At 41.1% G+C, this 17,459-nt stretch overlaps 1 protein-coding gene across 1 annotated transcript; it reads left to right on the top strand.

Moving 5' to 3' along the window:
* The first annotated feature begins 2,964 nt into the window (after nucleotides 1–2,964).
* On the top strand, nucleotides 2,965–16,898 carry LOC111222398 (tumor necrosis factor alpha-induced protein 2-like). Its single transcript, XM_022746113.1, has 13 exons — nucleotides 2,965–3,129; nucleotides 6,161–6,731; nucleotides 7,654–7,871; nucleotides 8,356–9,106; nucleotides 9,223–9,337; nucleotides 9,420–9,530; nucleotides 9,653–9,753; nucleotides 10,004–10,114; nucleotides 10,231–10,366; nucleotides 12,806–12,928; nucleotides 13,043–13,198; nucleotides 14,189–14,310; nucleotides 16,001–16,898. The coding sequence occupies exons 2-13, from the start codon at nucleotides 6,187–6,189 to the stop codon at nucleotides 16,314–16,316; spliced, it is 2,805 nt and encodes a 934-aa protein (XP_022601834.1). The 5' UTR covers nucleotides 2,965–3,129; nucleotides 6,161–6,186; the 3' UTR covers nucleotides 16,317–16,898.
* The last annotated feature ends 561 nt before the right edge of the window (nucleotides 16,899–17,459 follow it).

The raw sequence follows: 17,459 nt of genomic DNA, 5'->3' as shown, positions 1-17,459 counted from the left end.
TAACTGATGGAGTATCTGAGGAAAATAGGACAAAAAAAAAATATACAGCACATCCTGGTACATATTCAACACCACACACTGATTTTACACCACCGTCTAAATTTAACACTGACACTTACAGTATGTCCCACCAGCACAGTAAACACACAAAATGCTAGCTTAGATGCACACATGACTTCTTTAACATCTGTTAAATTATGTTTTAGTTATTTATTGTCATGTGTACAGGAAATGGACACAGATCCAAAATACAGGTAAAATTAAACACTGGCAGTGATCCTGTTGCAATGCTTACACTGTAGTTTTTTAATGATATTTCCCTGTCGTTCTCCCCTTCTCTTTATGAGTTGTGCTGTTACTACATTTTCAGTTTTGTCAATACATTCATTAAGGCAAGAATTGTTAATAAAACAGTTTCTTTCACTCTGTGTGTTTCATGTGCTACATTCTCTCCACTTCTACATGTAGATTATGTAAATTGTAAATATACCAGAAATACCACCTTATTAGGAACACCTATAAAATCCATGTCATCCAGTACAACCGATTAGACAAAAATCATGTACATGATTACTCTTGAGTCTCCCGTTAGTCATGCTGAATTGGATTCTGTCGAACTTGAAGGTATTTGTTTTGAATCTTATCACCAAGTGGAACATGGGTCAATGGTATACATCCTTGTGGTCTACTATAGTAGATAGTAGTGTCCATTCCAAAATAGTATGTATGTAAAAAAAAAATGAAAATGCAAAAAGAAATATTAAACTAAACTAAATATGTATGTGCTTCACTACTCAAGCATGCATAGAGAACATTTACACATTTCCCCCACAGTCTTGTTGACAGTATCAATATATGCTATTTGGGATATTGTTCATATAAACGTAGATGAGTTAAAGACATATAAATACGTAAAGTGTAAAGACGTAAATATTTGAAGTGATACTCATCTGTGGAGGGCCTGTAAAATGTATGTGAATTAATACTCACTGCCCGTGGACTCAGAAAACCTGTGCAGTAATTATACAACTTGTCATACTGATTTCACTGTTATTTCTTGGTAATTTCTTCACATTATTACATAATTACCATGAAATGGCTTGTAAATTAAAGGGTTGCCCTTATTTTTAATTCTAAGAAGAAGAATAAAATAACGTCATTGTTAGTACTAGACACAGTTCAGTCCAAAATGTTACTCTGAGCAGCAAAGATTAGATTGGATATTTCTATCAGGATTCACTAACAGGAATGAAAGTAAGTAAACAAGACCAAGACAAAACCTGGAATCTGGCTGGACTGCGTCGTATTATCATTCAGTCTATCAGCTGGTTTCAGCTCTTTATCTGTTTGCTTCTCTCCTCCTCTCTGTGCTCATATATACAGTATTTGGATACATGCTGAAGTCACATGTTCCTGAACTGTTCCTATTGAGATGTTTTGCTGTTTCTGTTGTCAGACGACGGAAAGAGTCAGAAATAGTGACTGAAACATGGAATCACTTTAAAGCTGCTGCTTTGCTGCTGCTACAATCCTGATTTTCTAACCACGACATTGTAAAATGATCACTCACAGAGAAAGTTAGAAAAGACACAACATTAGGGTGTTTTCCCCTCTGATGGGGCCTCAGTCCTCTTTCTGTTCTCAATATGATTCCACTGGAGCTCTCAGACCTTTACTGCCATGGATTAGCTGTCACTTGGAGCAAGGTGGCTGCTGCTGTACATGACTTATCCACATCCCTGTGGTATTTGGTTAAATTAGTAATGCAATATACAGTAGTATATCTCAATTTCCCCTTCCCTTTATGTCTTAATATAAATAGTAGACACTCAAGTTGCCCGACACTGGTGGGGGTGATGAGGATGGGAACGTCTTCGTGAGAGGGACATTTCAGTCAGGCATCCACAGGTGAGGTGGTGAAATCTACACAGTGCTGAAAGACAGCAGAGAGAAGGAACACAAGTGATTGGATGAAGACGAGACCGAGCTGGTGGAGTTTAGAGATGGCGGGAAAGAGCTTGTGACTCAGAAGCCAAGGCGCTGGTCTTCCTGACTGAACTTTAAGCCTCATTATAGGTGTGACTTATAGACTGGTAACTATATATATCCGGTGCAGAGCACAAAAATCACAACACAGATGACAGATCGGTGAGATGATTAATGAGTTAACTGATTAACTGGTCCACTCCATTGTACAGTCAGGTGTCCTGGAGTGGGACTGTACCTCTTGTCCTGTCCCAGACTGTCCACTGGGTGGCAGCAGGGAGCCACAGTGACTACATTGTTTTGTTTGTTTAACATGGGGTGTCTTATCTTACCATTTTATTTCGCTTGGTTATTTAATTTTAAGTTAAACAAAACAAATCAGAGCCATATGCACGCACACACACGCCCACGCACACGCACATGCACACGCTCCTCTCATATATCCCTCAACCTTAGCTATGCCATGGCTTTAGTGACCTCGGAGTACTGCATTCAACCAAAAGCAATGCGGCAGCAGCGGTGTTGAGTGCCACTATAGTTCAGGTCTATCCACTCTTAAGTCTTCCGCTGAGGAAAACTACACTGCAGATGGTGTATGAATGGAATTTGGACTCAAGGCCATTGACACTGAATCATCCTCAAGTTCATTATCTACCTCTAATAGGACTCAGTCAGGGCACGATGCACACGCACGCACAAACACACATGACCGCAAACACAGTGTGTAGAGCAGATAAAAACATAAAACACTGCAGGGGAGCGCTCCGTCCAACTCCATCTTCCTTCACTGTACAGTTAATGCAATTGGTGTAATTAGAAAGGTCCCTGGGGTGCGGGTGTGGGGGTGTTGGGGACGGAGGGACGGGGAGGGGGGTGGGGGGCGGAGGGTCAGTGGCGTAGGAGGGGGAGAAAGGACGGGACGGGCCTTTCCTCAGGAAAACATATCACCTTCCACCACAATAGAGCCCGTCAGGAAACCACAGGCAGCCACATTGCTCTCTTGAGTCGCCGAGTACTTTCAGACACGCTCTCACACTCATCAGTCACACACACACATGCACACACTTCACAGCCTGGCAGCCCGCACAGCCAGCACACTCCAGGATGACATTGTGCTAAAACACTGCAAGGCAATCTCATCAGGTAAGTCTCATCCTCTGCACTCGCAGACAGTGTTTAAGTTTGGATTCAGGATGTTTTCATTCTCTTGTGTTTCTAGTGAGGGAGCTGATTTTGTTCCTTTATGCTTGCTGTAGTTAACCTGACAGATAACAGTGTTCATGTTATTGTGTTTCTCTGCTGAGGTTATTGTATTTGGACATTGTTTTTCTAATTGCTACACAATCAATAATCGGTGCCCATCCATTTGTTGTGTACTTGACATCGGTTATTTTCACTGAAAGAGTTTGTAAAAACCTGTTGTTTGTGTTGTGCAGTGACTGATCTTGTAACACATTTGAAAACTCACAGTTTAGTGAGATTCTCACCACTCCTGGTTTGACTTCAGACCGTATCTGACCTTACTGAGGGCTGACTTGTTAGAAATGCTGATGAAGACCCTTTAGTGATGTCTGCCATCTGTATATCACCTATTGTTCTCTCAAGAAAATGTTTTGCTTCAAAGTCGTAAACTCCTTCAAAGCCATTTGCAGCCAAGTGTTTTCCTGTCCTCCACTCTTGTGAGAGGCTGATAAACAGTAGAAAGGCTTAGCTTATCAAAGGTTATCAAGTTGCTTCAGCACCACGCACAAGGTTTGAAGAACAAGTTAAGACATTTAAAGAAAAATAGAATTACACAGGCATACAAAAACCAATAGCATGTAAGATGAAAAAATGGTTAATATGAGTTTATGCTTTCTTTACCCACATGCAGCACTGTGTAATGTAAGAGATCCTCTTTGTTAGATTTCATAGATGCTTCACACTTAATAATTATCATTTTAAACCGAGTTGTAGAAAGTACCACCATTATGGACTTTATACATTAGAAATCTGCTTCACACCAAAGTTCCTTTAAGAAAAGACCAGCTTTTATGATCCCGTGTGATGACGAGCGTCAGTTTCAGCCTTACAGTTTAGACCAGTCTCTCCAACACATTGATTGTTACCATGATTTCAGCTTGTTGATCTGATTGTCATTTTAAATCCACTGAAAAAATCTGCAGATGACTTTGGTTACAACACTGAGCTTCTTGTGCATGTAACACTACAGTGCTGAGAGAGGAGCACTGGACTGAGAAAACGGGTGTGAATGGTGCAAAAAGGGCTTAAATTCAATATCAATATGTTTACATCCGACTCTGTAAATGATAAAATTAACATTTTTCAACAAGGCACTAAAGTTATTTAAATATAAATATATGCACTCATTATTTCCAAAATACATTGAAGCTATATATGTTATGAATATTGTGTGTGAAAAAGGAAAAAATGTTTGAATACAGGGGTTTTAAACACTTTTGGGTTTTTCTTCTTTCAAAACGCTTCTTCTTCTGGTGATGACTATGATGACATAGAGTATGTCAAACTGTGCTAAAGGACGGATTCACACTGAAGTCTTTCTTAAAACAATACTCACAGGCCCATGTGTACACTGAAACAGTTTTTAATTGCTGTAATTGTTCTGCTTCTCTATGCTGGCTGTGAAAAGATCCCTTTCTAATAAGATTTCATCAGAAGAGATAAAATCCACAACCCTGGTGCAAAAATGCATTCGAAAGTCAAGGTAAAGCTCATGAGGCTTCAACAGTCTGACAATCCAAATAAATTGGCTGTCATCCAAGGTTACAGTCTTTTTTATTATAAAAATCCCTCTTTGCGTTTCCTCTGACTGTGTTTCCGTGCTAATCTGAACAGGAAGGACAGTGACAATAAGATGGAATTTCAAAAGTAAGTCTGAATGGAATTTGTCTTACTGCTGAAGCTGTCTGTCAGTTTCACCGGAACCAGGGCTGTAGATTTGAACCTTTCCTTGATGTTGTCAGACTCAACTCCAGAACAGAAAACTGGCTCAGGACATAGTGGAAAGTATGAATCAGCTCCCCCTGATACTTCAGCAGAGTATAAACCCAGTTACAGTAAAGTAAGTCATAGTAAGTTGTTAACAACAACATCATTTCAATGTAACTGGATAATGGCATTATATTGAAAACAACAGGAGGTTCAATTAAGAAATGAACATTCCTATATTTTGGCACCTTAGTTCTTACAAATGATTAATTAATTAACCTTTTTGTTTATTATTTAACTAGGAAGCTTTTTCAGATACACTGTCTATTCTAAAAGAAATAATAAAACTGCCAATTCTCAAACATTATATCTGGGTGGACAAGGTTTTTTGTGTATATGACAGTATTTAGCTGTGCTTTACACTAAGCTACAGTTATAATTATGACAAAATCACTCATATGATTTTAATATTAGACCAAATCTCCAAATGATCAGCAGACAAAAAAATAAACCTCTGAACCTGGACCTTACATTCAAATTAAGGAACTTACAATAAAACGTCCAGGTCATGTTAAAAATCAAAGAGATGGATGATCAGAAAACTGTATAAAAGTGTGAATCTTATATATATATTTATATAATATATATATCACTCTGCTGTCACTCACATGTTGGTTTCTCTCATCCAGCTGCAGGTCAGCCTCTCTTGACCCACTCCACACACAATTATTTGTTTCTGAATGGTGTAATATTTATTCAAGTCTGCAGTGGAGCACATAAAAATGCAGCAATATTTTGAAAACATATTTCCTATTTGCTTAGTGAAGTGCATTACATAACCAGCATGTGAGAGGATGTTTTTGATTCTGGTTATATAAACTGTCTGGTCGCTGATTTACCACCAGAAAAAAAAAGAAAAATTGTTTTCCACATTTCATAGGTTCAATTTTCAGTCACACATTGCCAACTTCCTGTATGCCCTGAAAGGACAGAGTCATGGTTATAGAGATTTATCATGTATTTTTCAACATGTCCTGGTTAGCAATTCTCACAGCAGACCTGTGAGTTGTGTTTTACCTCAGTCTGAATAAAGCACCAGACAGTGTTTGAGTAAATGTCAAAAAAAGTAATTCATTCTAACGTCAATCTTATAATCAGACCTTTCTAAGATTGTTGATTTCTTGAACACTTTGACAAACTCTTACACATTCTTCTTGTTTTGCAGTTGTTTTCTAAATCTAAATTGCAACCATGCCCATTCTGAAGAAACTCCCGGGAAGGTCCAAGAGCTGCCACGAGTTCCCCAGAGTCAACGGGGAACTGATCCTGCCCCGGCTGGACCTGGACCTCAGGGACTTGAACGATCTAAATGATCTGAAGGAACTCAATGACCTCAAGGATCTGAACAAGAGTCTGAACCCCTTTGACGATGTAGACCTGGACGAGGACGAGAGGAACGGTGGTGATGTGGGCCTCATCATGGGGACGGTCAGGGGTAACCTCCAGCTCAGGTCGTCCCGTGATGGAGAAGAGGAGGAAAATGAGGTGAACGCAGAGAGGCACGGGGCGGGGAACCCTAAAGGGAAACCCCTCAGAGGGACCCTGGAACGGATCTGTGGAGTGTCGCCCCTCAAAACCCTTGGAAAACTGGGGAAGGGGCTTCGCATATCGGGACGCAACGTATGGGGGAACAACTCTCCCCACTACAGCCCTGGAGACTCAAACACACTCCCCCCAGAGAGGGAGAAAAGGAAAGGACTACGCAGAAGCTCAGAGGGAATTATGACCCTGCTCCGGTGAGGAGGGGTGGGGAGGAAGGAGATGCAATCTTGAAATCTGATTCTAGCTGTTGTTTTGATTTCTAACAGAAGGAAAAAAAATGAATTATTGTACAGTATATATTGTATAAACCCAAAGAACCACTTTTTTTTTTTTGTTCAAAAAGGGAAAAAGAAAAAAATTAAAAGCATTTTTACATATTTATAGAAGAATGGTGCAATAGAAAGAAATGCTCTGCAACAATGCATCCATCAAATGAAACAAAATGAAATTATGTAACACAGATAAAACATTTATCTATTAACTTAACTATTGATACTTACAGAAGCACATTTTCAGGAATTAACAGCAAGATAAAGAAAAAAAAACATCCCCTAATGTTAATGTCAAATAAAATCAAAAGGATTCCCTACAAAAAATATGGTAAAAAAAAAAAATACAGTTACATAACTTTCAAAGAAAACTGTTAGAAATCAGACAATCCATTTCTGAACAGCTGAGGCCTAAGAGCGTGGTTCCCTGAGTCCCAGAGGGTGAGAAAGGGCAAACCGCTTGCTACATTTGCCGGTCAGTAACAGTACAGCATATCGTGTGCTTATTTCCTGAGGAGTTATGTAATATGCCATAGCAACTTGTTGATCTATGGAACCTCTTTTGTTTTTCTGTGACATGTTGTGTACTGGCTGTGCTAAGTGAATGGATCTATTTTTAACTGAGGCCATAATGCTCAGCAGCAGCACTGTTTAGCAGATGTGTGAATTTGTAGCATTCCAGCTATAGCTGCTACTGGTCACACAAAACAGTACAACACAAACCTCAAGTCTCATATACTGTATGTCTTTCCCATTCATATATGCCTATATATGTGTATGTATAAGTTTTTTATCTTCTTATTCAAACTTGTTCATGTTCTTTGTTGCCGCTTTGGATGTTGTGCAGTTTCACAGGTCGACGTAAGGAGGAGCGCAGAGAAAGCCTGCCCTGTGGGGACCTGAGCGCAGGCAATGAGGTGGAGGCTTCCAGACGGCCCTCCTTCCTCAGGATGGTCAATCTGGGCAAGCTGAAGAGGGAATCCATGTCAGACAAGGCCTCCCAAGAGGCTGAGGAGGAAACAGTGGAGGAGGAGCCGGTGGTCAAAACTAGAGAGCCACTCTCAGGTAAAAATCGAGGTGTAAAAACATCTAGATCCTGATCACAAACTTATATTTAAGTATCAAGTGACCTAGAGGAGTCTTTCTTTTAGGAGTAGTCTCTCTTATGATGGAGAACTTTTCTCTTACTGGTCAAGTTTCAGCTGTATACGTCCTCGCAGTACTAGTCAACTCTCTGATGAGGCTGAGAGGTCCCCAGATCCCTGAGTCACTGGGTTCAATCACCAGTGGACTGTGAAATCAGGAAATGAGCACACATCCTCCTACCCCAGGTTCCTCTAGATAGATATTCAACCAAGCTACTGTTCACAGACTCCGCAGGGAACCTCGCTCGGAATAGAAGTGTGCAGAATGAGCAACAAATAAGCCAATCTGTCAGTCAGACACACGCACAGCTAGTAATCATAAAAACAGACGCTTGGTCATCTCTCCGTTTTATGAATGTTGCAAATAAACATAAAACTTCTTTTTCTCTTCCTGATCCCCACAGTACTGGAGATCCTACAGCTGGTCAACCACAGGGACCTCCTCCTGGCCGACACACACATTCAGGAGTTGGAGCGGGAGTGTGAGCTTCTGTCTCTCCTGCCTACCCCGACAACTCCCACCCTTACCCCTACGCTCTGTCCCAGCACCCCTCCCGCCATGATCCCATTATCATCCTCGTCCATCGATGACTCCCTCAGCTCCAACGCAACTCTGGACTCGAGCCGGCGGAAGGCTAAGGATGTGGAGCTCCTGTATGAGGCGCTGCAGAAGGAAATGTGGGATGTAGTGCGGGAGTCCCTCCGTCAGCCCAGCGCCGGTCCCAACCTCGGGCTGGTGGTGCTGGTGATCCAACAGGAGGAGCATGCTGATGCTGCCTGGGCCCTGAGAGAGGAGACCAAGCCAGAGCGAGAGGGCCCGCAGGTCCAGCCCAGCCATCGTCCCCGTCGACTGAAGATGAAGTGGAGGCAGGCTGTGGCGGAGGCCGCAGACTGGAGCCTGCCACATCAGGTGGATACCCAGGCAGGCCAGCTGGCCTCATACCTGGAGCGCCTGAGGAGCCGGATGGTGGATGACCTTGATGCAGCACGGAGGAATGCTGTATCCATTTACCCAGAGGAGTTTGCTGCCTTCCAGGTGTATGTGGAAAGTTACCATCGAGCCGTGGCCAAACGTCTGCGGACTATTACCAGCGGCCCGCTGCAGATCACAGACGTCTACTCACTACTGGACTGGTTCTACAACATCTATAACAGGTAGGGCGCCTTATAGACTGTGAACCTGGGAACTCCAATGTAATAATGACTTATCAATCTTCTATTACGAATCTGAAAGCTGAACCGGTTCAGTAACGATTCATCATTTCCACCAGGGATGTTCTAGGAACCATTGGCACAACATCACCTATCAACTACTCCCCTCTGGAAGCCATTCTGCCGCAAGACACCGTGGACAGGCTGGAACAAGACTGCATCAGTATTGTCAGGGTAAGAAATTTTACTTTTGCATGTCTGATTCTTAGAAAATCTGGATGGGAGACACATTTAAATTTTTTGCTGTGATTTCCAGGAGAAGGTGACAACAGAGCTTATGCAGGTTCTGGATGAAGAGGAGAGGCGATGGGCCCAGTCTCTGCACATTGAGGAGTATCAGTCACACCTGGCACGTTCTGTCATCCAGGTACACTGTCACTCATCACTTTTACTGTGAAAAGAAATCTCAGAAATAGACTTTAAAGTGATTTTTTGAAAATTTCTCTAAGATACTGTTTTCTCATCACTCACATCTTTTGCCAACTCCAGAGGCTAAAGGTGGATTTGGACAGATCCACATCTGTGAACCAGTTTCTAGGGGCAAGAGTGGCTCGCTGTAGTCTCACAGGACTGGCTGACTTTCTCTATAAGTGAGTACATGCTACCACAGAGGAATAAAGTCAGGGAAAGTTGGGTTACAACCAAACTTTGTGAAAGTTTTAATTCTGATTTGCAGTTGGCAAAAACAAAATACACTACAGCAGGTATAAAGGAGAGTAATACTGATGTTGGAATATTTGTCTCTATATGGAAAAAAAAATGCTTTTCAGACGAGCCCCGATATTTTTATTATATTATATTAGTATTCAGTAGGTTCTCATAAAACCTCCACATGTTCAGTTTCCAGAGGAAGGTGGAGATGTTTCATGAGACTCAGGCAGAATTCGGAGACCGAGGGGACGGATATGTTTCCAGGACCATAGCTCTGGTCAACTGCTGCCCCCCTCTCAGGTAAGCAAACAATTATGCTGAACATTGTCAGTCTTTCCTTTTTATTTTTTGTTTTTTGGAGGAAGCTTTGCAGGAATTTGCTGAAAGTGGAACTCCATCTCCTCTGTGTCCTCTAGATCCTTTGTGGAGCGCTGCAGGCAGTGTGACCCACAGGGCAGCGAGGAGTCAGGGCCGAGGGCCAACTCCTCCCTGGACAGGATCGTCAACCAGTCAGTCAAGGTGCTCACTGACCGACTGTTTGAGCACATCAGGGTGAGTACGACATTAGCGGGTCCTTAATGCTTGTTTCCCTTTAACAAGACCCTTATACGATGGACAAGTATGATTGTACATGAAGAACTTCCATCGCCTGACAATATTTTTGTCTGTTCTTGGTTGCAACATTGTAAAAGACAATCAGACAGGTTTGCACAGCAGGGCTCATGAGAACTGCTCACAGCCATGATAGAGATGCAGTTAATTTGTTACTACTCATTATAAAACATTGTACATATACCAAGTTGACCCATTAGTAAAGTTCCTCAAATTTCATGACTTAAACAATAATCTGATTCCTGAAATCTTCAGGTCTTTTACTGAAGTGAAAGCAGCACTTCTACAATGTTTGCAAATACTCCATTATAGATGGCAAAATATGATCACTCCAAAAAAGAACAGAGGCACTGTGAAAAGAGAGGAAATGTTCTGCATTCAATTTTTACATAAGTAAAAGTAAAGGAGTTTTATTGGTAAATTGCACTGAATGCACTTAAACTTGGGGGAGGCAGAAATCTAGAAAAAAAGAACACGTTTCCTGTGTGTTCGTACACACACGCAACACAAGCAGCACAGCTGCGGCCATGAGCCTTTGGCTATAGTTAGCAGAAGGCTAATCTATTAGCAACATTCAACACAGCCAAGAATCGCTTGCTTTCATGATAAATCTGCCTACACAACCAACCACTACAACACAGTTAAATACCACAGGAAAATGAAGTTAGCAGCTTGTTACTTGTCGTTGTTGTAGATCAACAACTTCTCTCCATCTCTGAAACACTTCACTGATGCTGACACATGTCCATCTAAAGGGACATACACATGCATCTGTATTTGTAGAACAGCCAATAGGAATGCTCTCTCTCTCTCTCTCTCTCTCTGAAAAGACCTGTGATTGGCCAAAGTCTCCTGTCACAGGAATTACTTTCTAAAGTCAGGAAACAGACTTTAAACCACTTGAAATACAATATGATGAAAGGTGATTATGGAAGTTTTGCCCATTGACATAAAAAAATGACTGTCTAGCCCAGGTGTAACGTTTAGAAAAAGTACAAATTATGCAGCTGGCTGAGCCCCCTGTCTATGTTTTACTGCATATTTTGATATTTGATTAATATTATTGATAAACATTGATAAACATGTAAGCTTTTATTGTTGCAGCTTGAAACTACTTTTACATAATGTTGGGTGATCATATTTTATAAGATGATAAGGTGATGATAGTAGCTGCTACAGATATCAGATAAATGTGGTACAGTAAAAAGTACAATATTTCCCTCAGACAGGTGGTGGAGCAGAAATATAAAGTTTAAAAAATGGAAATACTCAAGTACAGAAGAAGTACCTCAAAATTGCACTTGATACTGGGGACGTTTGCAACACTTTTTGCATTTCTCTCAGTTACTCAGAAACTATTTTGACTGGACCAATCAAACTTTTATATAATAAACTTACATCTGTCTGCTATTTACCCATGCCACTCAAAGATAATTACATATGACGTATCATTCACAATATTTATTTGAATGGAAGAATTCAGATATTGCAACTGACCTCATCCCCTGGGGACAGTTGCAACACGGATCAGGAACGGTTGTAAAATATTGAAAATATAAAAGAATTTTATAAATGGACTTTTTTCATTTTGTCTCAATAATCATAGTGTTCTTAAAATATGCATTGTTTACAAAAAATATAGTATTATTTATTGATTCAATAATATTTATCAAAGAACAGTCACTGAGAACATACGCCTACCTTGAGTCAAAATAGGCATAATTTATTTATTTTATTGCTTCTCATGAACAGAACAGGGAGCTATATTGTAAGAGACAAACAAAATAATTCCCAAAATAACTTGTTTGTATTTTTTATGCATTGAAATGAATAATTATTGTTGCATTTATTGTGCTATAGGACAAAATTAGTCAAATTTTCAACATTTTGCCCTATTTTGAATTAAAAATGTTGAAACATACTGTTGTGTGGCCTGTTTTGATTTGGCTGATTAGCTTGGGGACTGTCCTCACCTTATCAGCCATGACAGAACAACATGTGCTAGCTAGTCACACTGACCTTCAGCATGACACTTAGAAGTAAACAAAACAATGATTCAACCCAAGTAAGTTTTGATTAATTCATTCAAAATGTCAGGACAGTTTGAAAAAAACACAGATCATAAAAAAAAAACAAAAAAAAAACTTTCATACCTCTAAACCAAGTTTTTCTCAATAAATGCAGCAGCAGATGTGGAATGTGTCCTCTCTCTTCCTGGTGGGAGGAAGGCCTAACTGAGCCTATGCAATATGAGTGTTAGCACTCCAGCATGTTTCTGATTGCAATAAGACTTCTTGCAACCGTCCCCAGTCTCCCCTACTTGAGTAAATGTACTGTGTTTGTGTACTCTGTTAACTAGATCTTGGTCTGTTGTTCCAGCCTTTCTTTGACAAACTGATAAAGAGAAAATGGCTGAATAACACAGAGGCCTTTGAGGCCATTGAAGCCAGCATTAAACAGCACTTCAAGAGGTTCAGAAGGATGGACGCTCCACCATATCAGGTAACACCTGTGTGATCAAACAGAGTCTGTGTGTAATATGTTTAAATCAAATACAGTATTTGCTTGATGGTCATATGCGGCCAATCAGTGATGAATGTTATGAATGACTGACAGACGCTGGTGGGTGAGGTGCACCGGCGAGTCCTGGTGGAGTATGTCCGAGCCATCATGCGGGGGCGGGTCATCTGCACATCCTCCAAGATGAGGAAGAGGATGGCTTTCCGTCTGCAAGATGAGGCCAAACAGCTGAAAGGACTCTTTAAAGATCTGGTGAGTCTGGTCATTATTCATTTAAATGAATCAGACTGTGTCGTTAAAGAGGACAGCATACATTTAAACCGACTTAGCCTGCACAGGACACGTACTGCATCCAAGACACAACAAATTACTTTTCAGGAGACCCTGACTATAATAAATAATCACAAAATGCTGATTGTTCAAAACAGTGAGCAGAGCTGGCAAGGGGAACACAGAGCCTGGTGGCTGTGAATGGAGCCTGACCCTCGAACTTCCTAGGTCAGGAATAACTCAGACAGTGTTGATACAGGAGTGAGCTCTGAAAAATGTCTGCCGTCAGTGAGATGGAGATGGATGAACCAGGCTTACGTTAGCACTTGCCACGGGGGGGAAGAGGGTGTAAAACAACTAGGCCTGTCAGTGTGGCATTTGCCCCCTTTATGTGTGTGAGTTCAAACAAGTGTCCGTCACCTCGGCTGACAACAGGAAGCCGCTGTGTTCAGAAGGAACTTCCTGTTCCTGTCAGCTGGCCAGCTTTGATGTGGCTCTGGGACGGCCTTGATGGCCTTTTTTCACTGAGGAGTGAGATGAAGTGTCTGTGGAAACTGGGAACTTGGGCTGGGGAGGGGTGGAGAGAGATTAGTTTTTAATGGCTGTCTAAAACAGACGCTGTTATTTTTAGTGAATGCCAAGCCAAGGAATTCTGCCTTCGTTTTCCTGAGTGTTTGAAGGAAAAACAGGACCTAGAAAAACAGAGGTGGAGTTCTGTTATTCACTCAGTAAATCACTTAAATGTTTGGCCTCTGGCTTTAAAGGTATTAATCTGTTTCTTCTGCTAGTTCTAGCTCTTCTTCAAAACACAGGTTTGATACGAAGAAGAAGCCATTTGGATAAACAGCGATAACACAACAAATTTTTAAAAGGAAGCCAATCGTAAATATCGATTCCATGTTTTTTAATGGTAATAAATACTTATACTTGTTGCATGATAATTAAATTGTCTTTGTTTTGTCTGTTCTTCAGGAATCAAGCTCGTCCTGGTTGGATAGCGTCATCTGTCACCTGGCTGACATCATTCTCTTGGAGGACACTCCCTCCATCCAGATGGAGGTGGCTGTCCTGGTGAAAGAGTTTCCAGATATACGGTGAGAGTTTTTAACAAATGAACTGTGTTGAAACGTTTCTGTTGCAACCAGGAAGCATCCACAAAAACAGATCTGCCTGCTCTATACCACCAAAGGTCTTATATGCTTTTGTGCTTACTACTACACATTCAGAGTGCTGTTTTTGGCACTTAGCCAAAGCAGAGAAAATGTAAGAGTATGTATGTTTTGTTTTTTTTCACAATGGATCAAAACAAGGAAAAGGAGCACGGAAACATATCTACATTAACTTTGCTATTTTTGGAGAAGAGCACGGGTCTGTTTTGAGAATGGATGAGGCTGAGAGGCCTCGGGGGGACCCAGCCGCCCGGGCTGTTTGTGCACAGATTAAGACTCAGGTGACGGTTGGCAACCTACAGCCGCATGTGACGCATAACCCTCCGCGGAGCAGACAGGAAGCTGCTGCCGAGTACTTCCTGTTCCTGCCACGCTGCAGGAGACAGACTGGTGCCACACATGGAATCAAAGAGGGAGAGGTGTGGAAGAGGAGAGCAAAACACAGTAGTTCAGACCTGGAGACATGCTAACTCACTGCTTGAATCACCCCTTTTGTTTACTGCATGGCATCCCCTGCTGGTATTTTAGGAGATCAAAGTCTGCCGGCCTTCCTGGAGTTTTCTGGGTGCTTCACTGAACGAGTCCATTCATAGACACATGACTGTGCCTACGCATGGGAATACATGTCAGTCCTTCCAGCCTCCTTCCAGTCTTTCCTCCTTATTCAGTCATGTATCTAAATGCCAAGTGTTGACTTGTCAAAAACCAAAGCCCATTGGTGCTACTTGATAGTAAGACACCCTTTATATGGGGTTCATTTATTGGAAATAATGGTTTATTTACTAATGTTTTGTAGATTATTATAAGCAACAAATAAGACCTTCTTGTTGCCCAGATTGAGAAAAAAATCTTCCATTTGACATTTGCTTAATCTTCTTAGCTAGCACAGTACTAGTTCATCAAAATGAACAAATAGAGATTTCATTAATTATCTTAAAAAACAAACAAACTATACAGTGTAACAGTCATACCTGCAGTCTTGGTGGCTTATTAAAAGGTGATACATCCAGTATTACCAACATTTATAAATACATTATTGCAAAACAGAGTATCAACACAAGTCAAAGGGATCTTTTTCACAAACAAGGATTCAAAGGTTCAAAGGTTTATTTGTCAGTAATATGTAGAGAAATGCACCGAGGCAACTTCTGAAGCTGTGCCGAATGACTGGTGGGAAAAATAAGTATTTGAAAAAAGAATGACAAATAATTCAAATAAAATATTATTATGAAAAAGAATAATATTTTTTTCATAATAATAAAAAAGATACAAAATTGTATTGTATTGTATATGTAAGTATATGTAAAAGTGTAACTGTGTACGAACCCAAGTTGTTCTTATTACTGCCTCATAGCCCATCCTGAAAGCATCAGGGAATGATTTACTGAGCATTATTATAGTTTCATTTTTATAAACTTTCTTAATAAATTAGCCTTTTTAGAAAGCGATACCAAATCTTCTGTTATTTCCCAGAGACAGACTATGACTCAGAGAGATATGACTGTTACTCAAAGTCATGACAGCCTTTGGCGACACCAAACAGACCCAAATTCCATTAACACCCATTTTACCTCCCTTCCCCTCATCCTCCTCCTCATATCCTTCCTCCCCACAGGAAGAAGCACGTCTCCACCCTGCTGAACATACGGGGGATGATGCGGCAAGCAGAGCGCCAGGAGATCCTCAACATTGTCAAAGATTTCGAATGCAGCAGTGTCCTCATGTGCCGGGACCATGCCCTTTTCTCTGACATCCCCATCACCTCAGAGGTCCACTGCATCAGCCTGGGTTTCCTCCGCCTCGCCATGACCGTCTCCAACTGGTTCTCGGAGCACCGTCCAAGGCGAAACCGCAGGACAAGTGCCAGAAACGCAATGCCTCAACCTGCTGAGAATATGGAGGACGTGAACAAATTTCAGACAGAAGACTAGCTGTTGGTGTTTGTGTTAGGAGAGCAGTCACAGACATGCTGTGAAGATACTGATGAGATGTACATGCACCTTGACCAAAAACTGTACCACACATTGTTACCAGCCATTTAAAGAAACTTGACCTCAGGTACTGCTCGTACTGTACACGCTCACTCACTGACATTTCTCCATCTCCACACGTGTGTTTTTAATGGAAATGTGAAACTGACTGTGCATCGTAATAGCTCATTATAATTTGTAGTTGTTTTTATTTTGATCTAAACAAATCCAGAAATAAATAAGTGGTATAAAATATCCTCAAAATGTAACTTCTTCAATCTTTGTTAGCCTTTTATTTTTATTTTTTTTTTTACTCCACATCATTGCAGAAACAACTGCTAGCAGATGCAATGCAATATGATTTAGGATGTTTGCTGTTTTAACATGTATTTACCCAACCGTATATACCCATTCTCTGGTATATAGTGCATATGTATGTGAGGAAATAGTGTAAGGAAATGTAAATGTGTTGAACTGTCACTGTGAATGAAATGGATCTGTTGCTGGAACCGTAATAAAAACCCATTGACTGGGTAGATTAAACAGATTCAGCAGCTGCTGTTGTGGGTATAAATACTATATTCTGTATTTCAGCTAAAAACATAAAGGAACATGCTGTCACAGTTATGGATATGCTATTGTACAACTGTCTCTACTTCTGCCCACTTCTAACTTTAGGTGTTGTGCTCCTTGAACACGGGCATGTCCGACACTAAGTCTAGAGCTATGTTAAACAATACATACCAACCTCTTTGACAGACGTGGGCCAGAGGGTCTGACGTAGACCCGGTGCTACGAGTACATATACGCACATACTTTATGCCTTTGTTGTTTATCTTAAGGATATGGTGGCTTTGTTCAGTACTGAGATCCTGATATATTGGGCTCCACCACAGCTACTATATGACGCTCTGCCGCTGTACGAGAGGGGTCACATACCCCGAGGCCAACAACGGGATGTTTTTCGATAAACAAAGATTTCCTGTTGTCCACTGAGGTGCCAACGGATGCTTTTATTGGAGCCAAGTTTACGTTGTGCACTAGGAGGGAACTTCCCCTCTGCTGCTCCGAGTGAAGGTGCAGCAGCCACAGAGCTTTTTCATG

This window comes from Seriola dumerili, unplaced genomic scaffold, assembly GCF_002260705.1.
Source record: "Seriola dumerili isolate Sdu_G_001 unplaced genomic scaffold, Sdu_1.0 BDQW01000091.1, whole genome shotgun sequence".
NCBI lineage: Eukaryota > Metazoa > Chordata > Actinopteri > Carangiformes > Carangidae > Seriola > Seriola dumerili.
This window is presented reverse-complemented; position numbering and strand designations above follow the sequence as displayed.

Coding starts and splice junctions, on each gene's coding strand:
- LOC111222398 (XM_022746113.1), top strand. CDS start 6,187: ATGCCCATTCTGAAGAAACTCCCGGGAAGGTCCAAGAGCTGCCACGAG. Junction 9,338..9,419: donor ACTGCATCAGTATTGTCAGG/GTAAGAAATTTT, acceptor TGTGATTTCCAG/GAGAAGGTGACAACAGAGCT. Junction 9,531..9,652: donor TGGCACGTTCTGTCATCCAG/GTACACTGTCAC, acceptor TGCCAACTCCAG/AGGCTAAAGGTGGATTTGGA.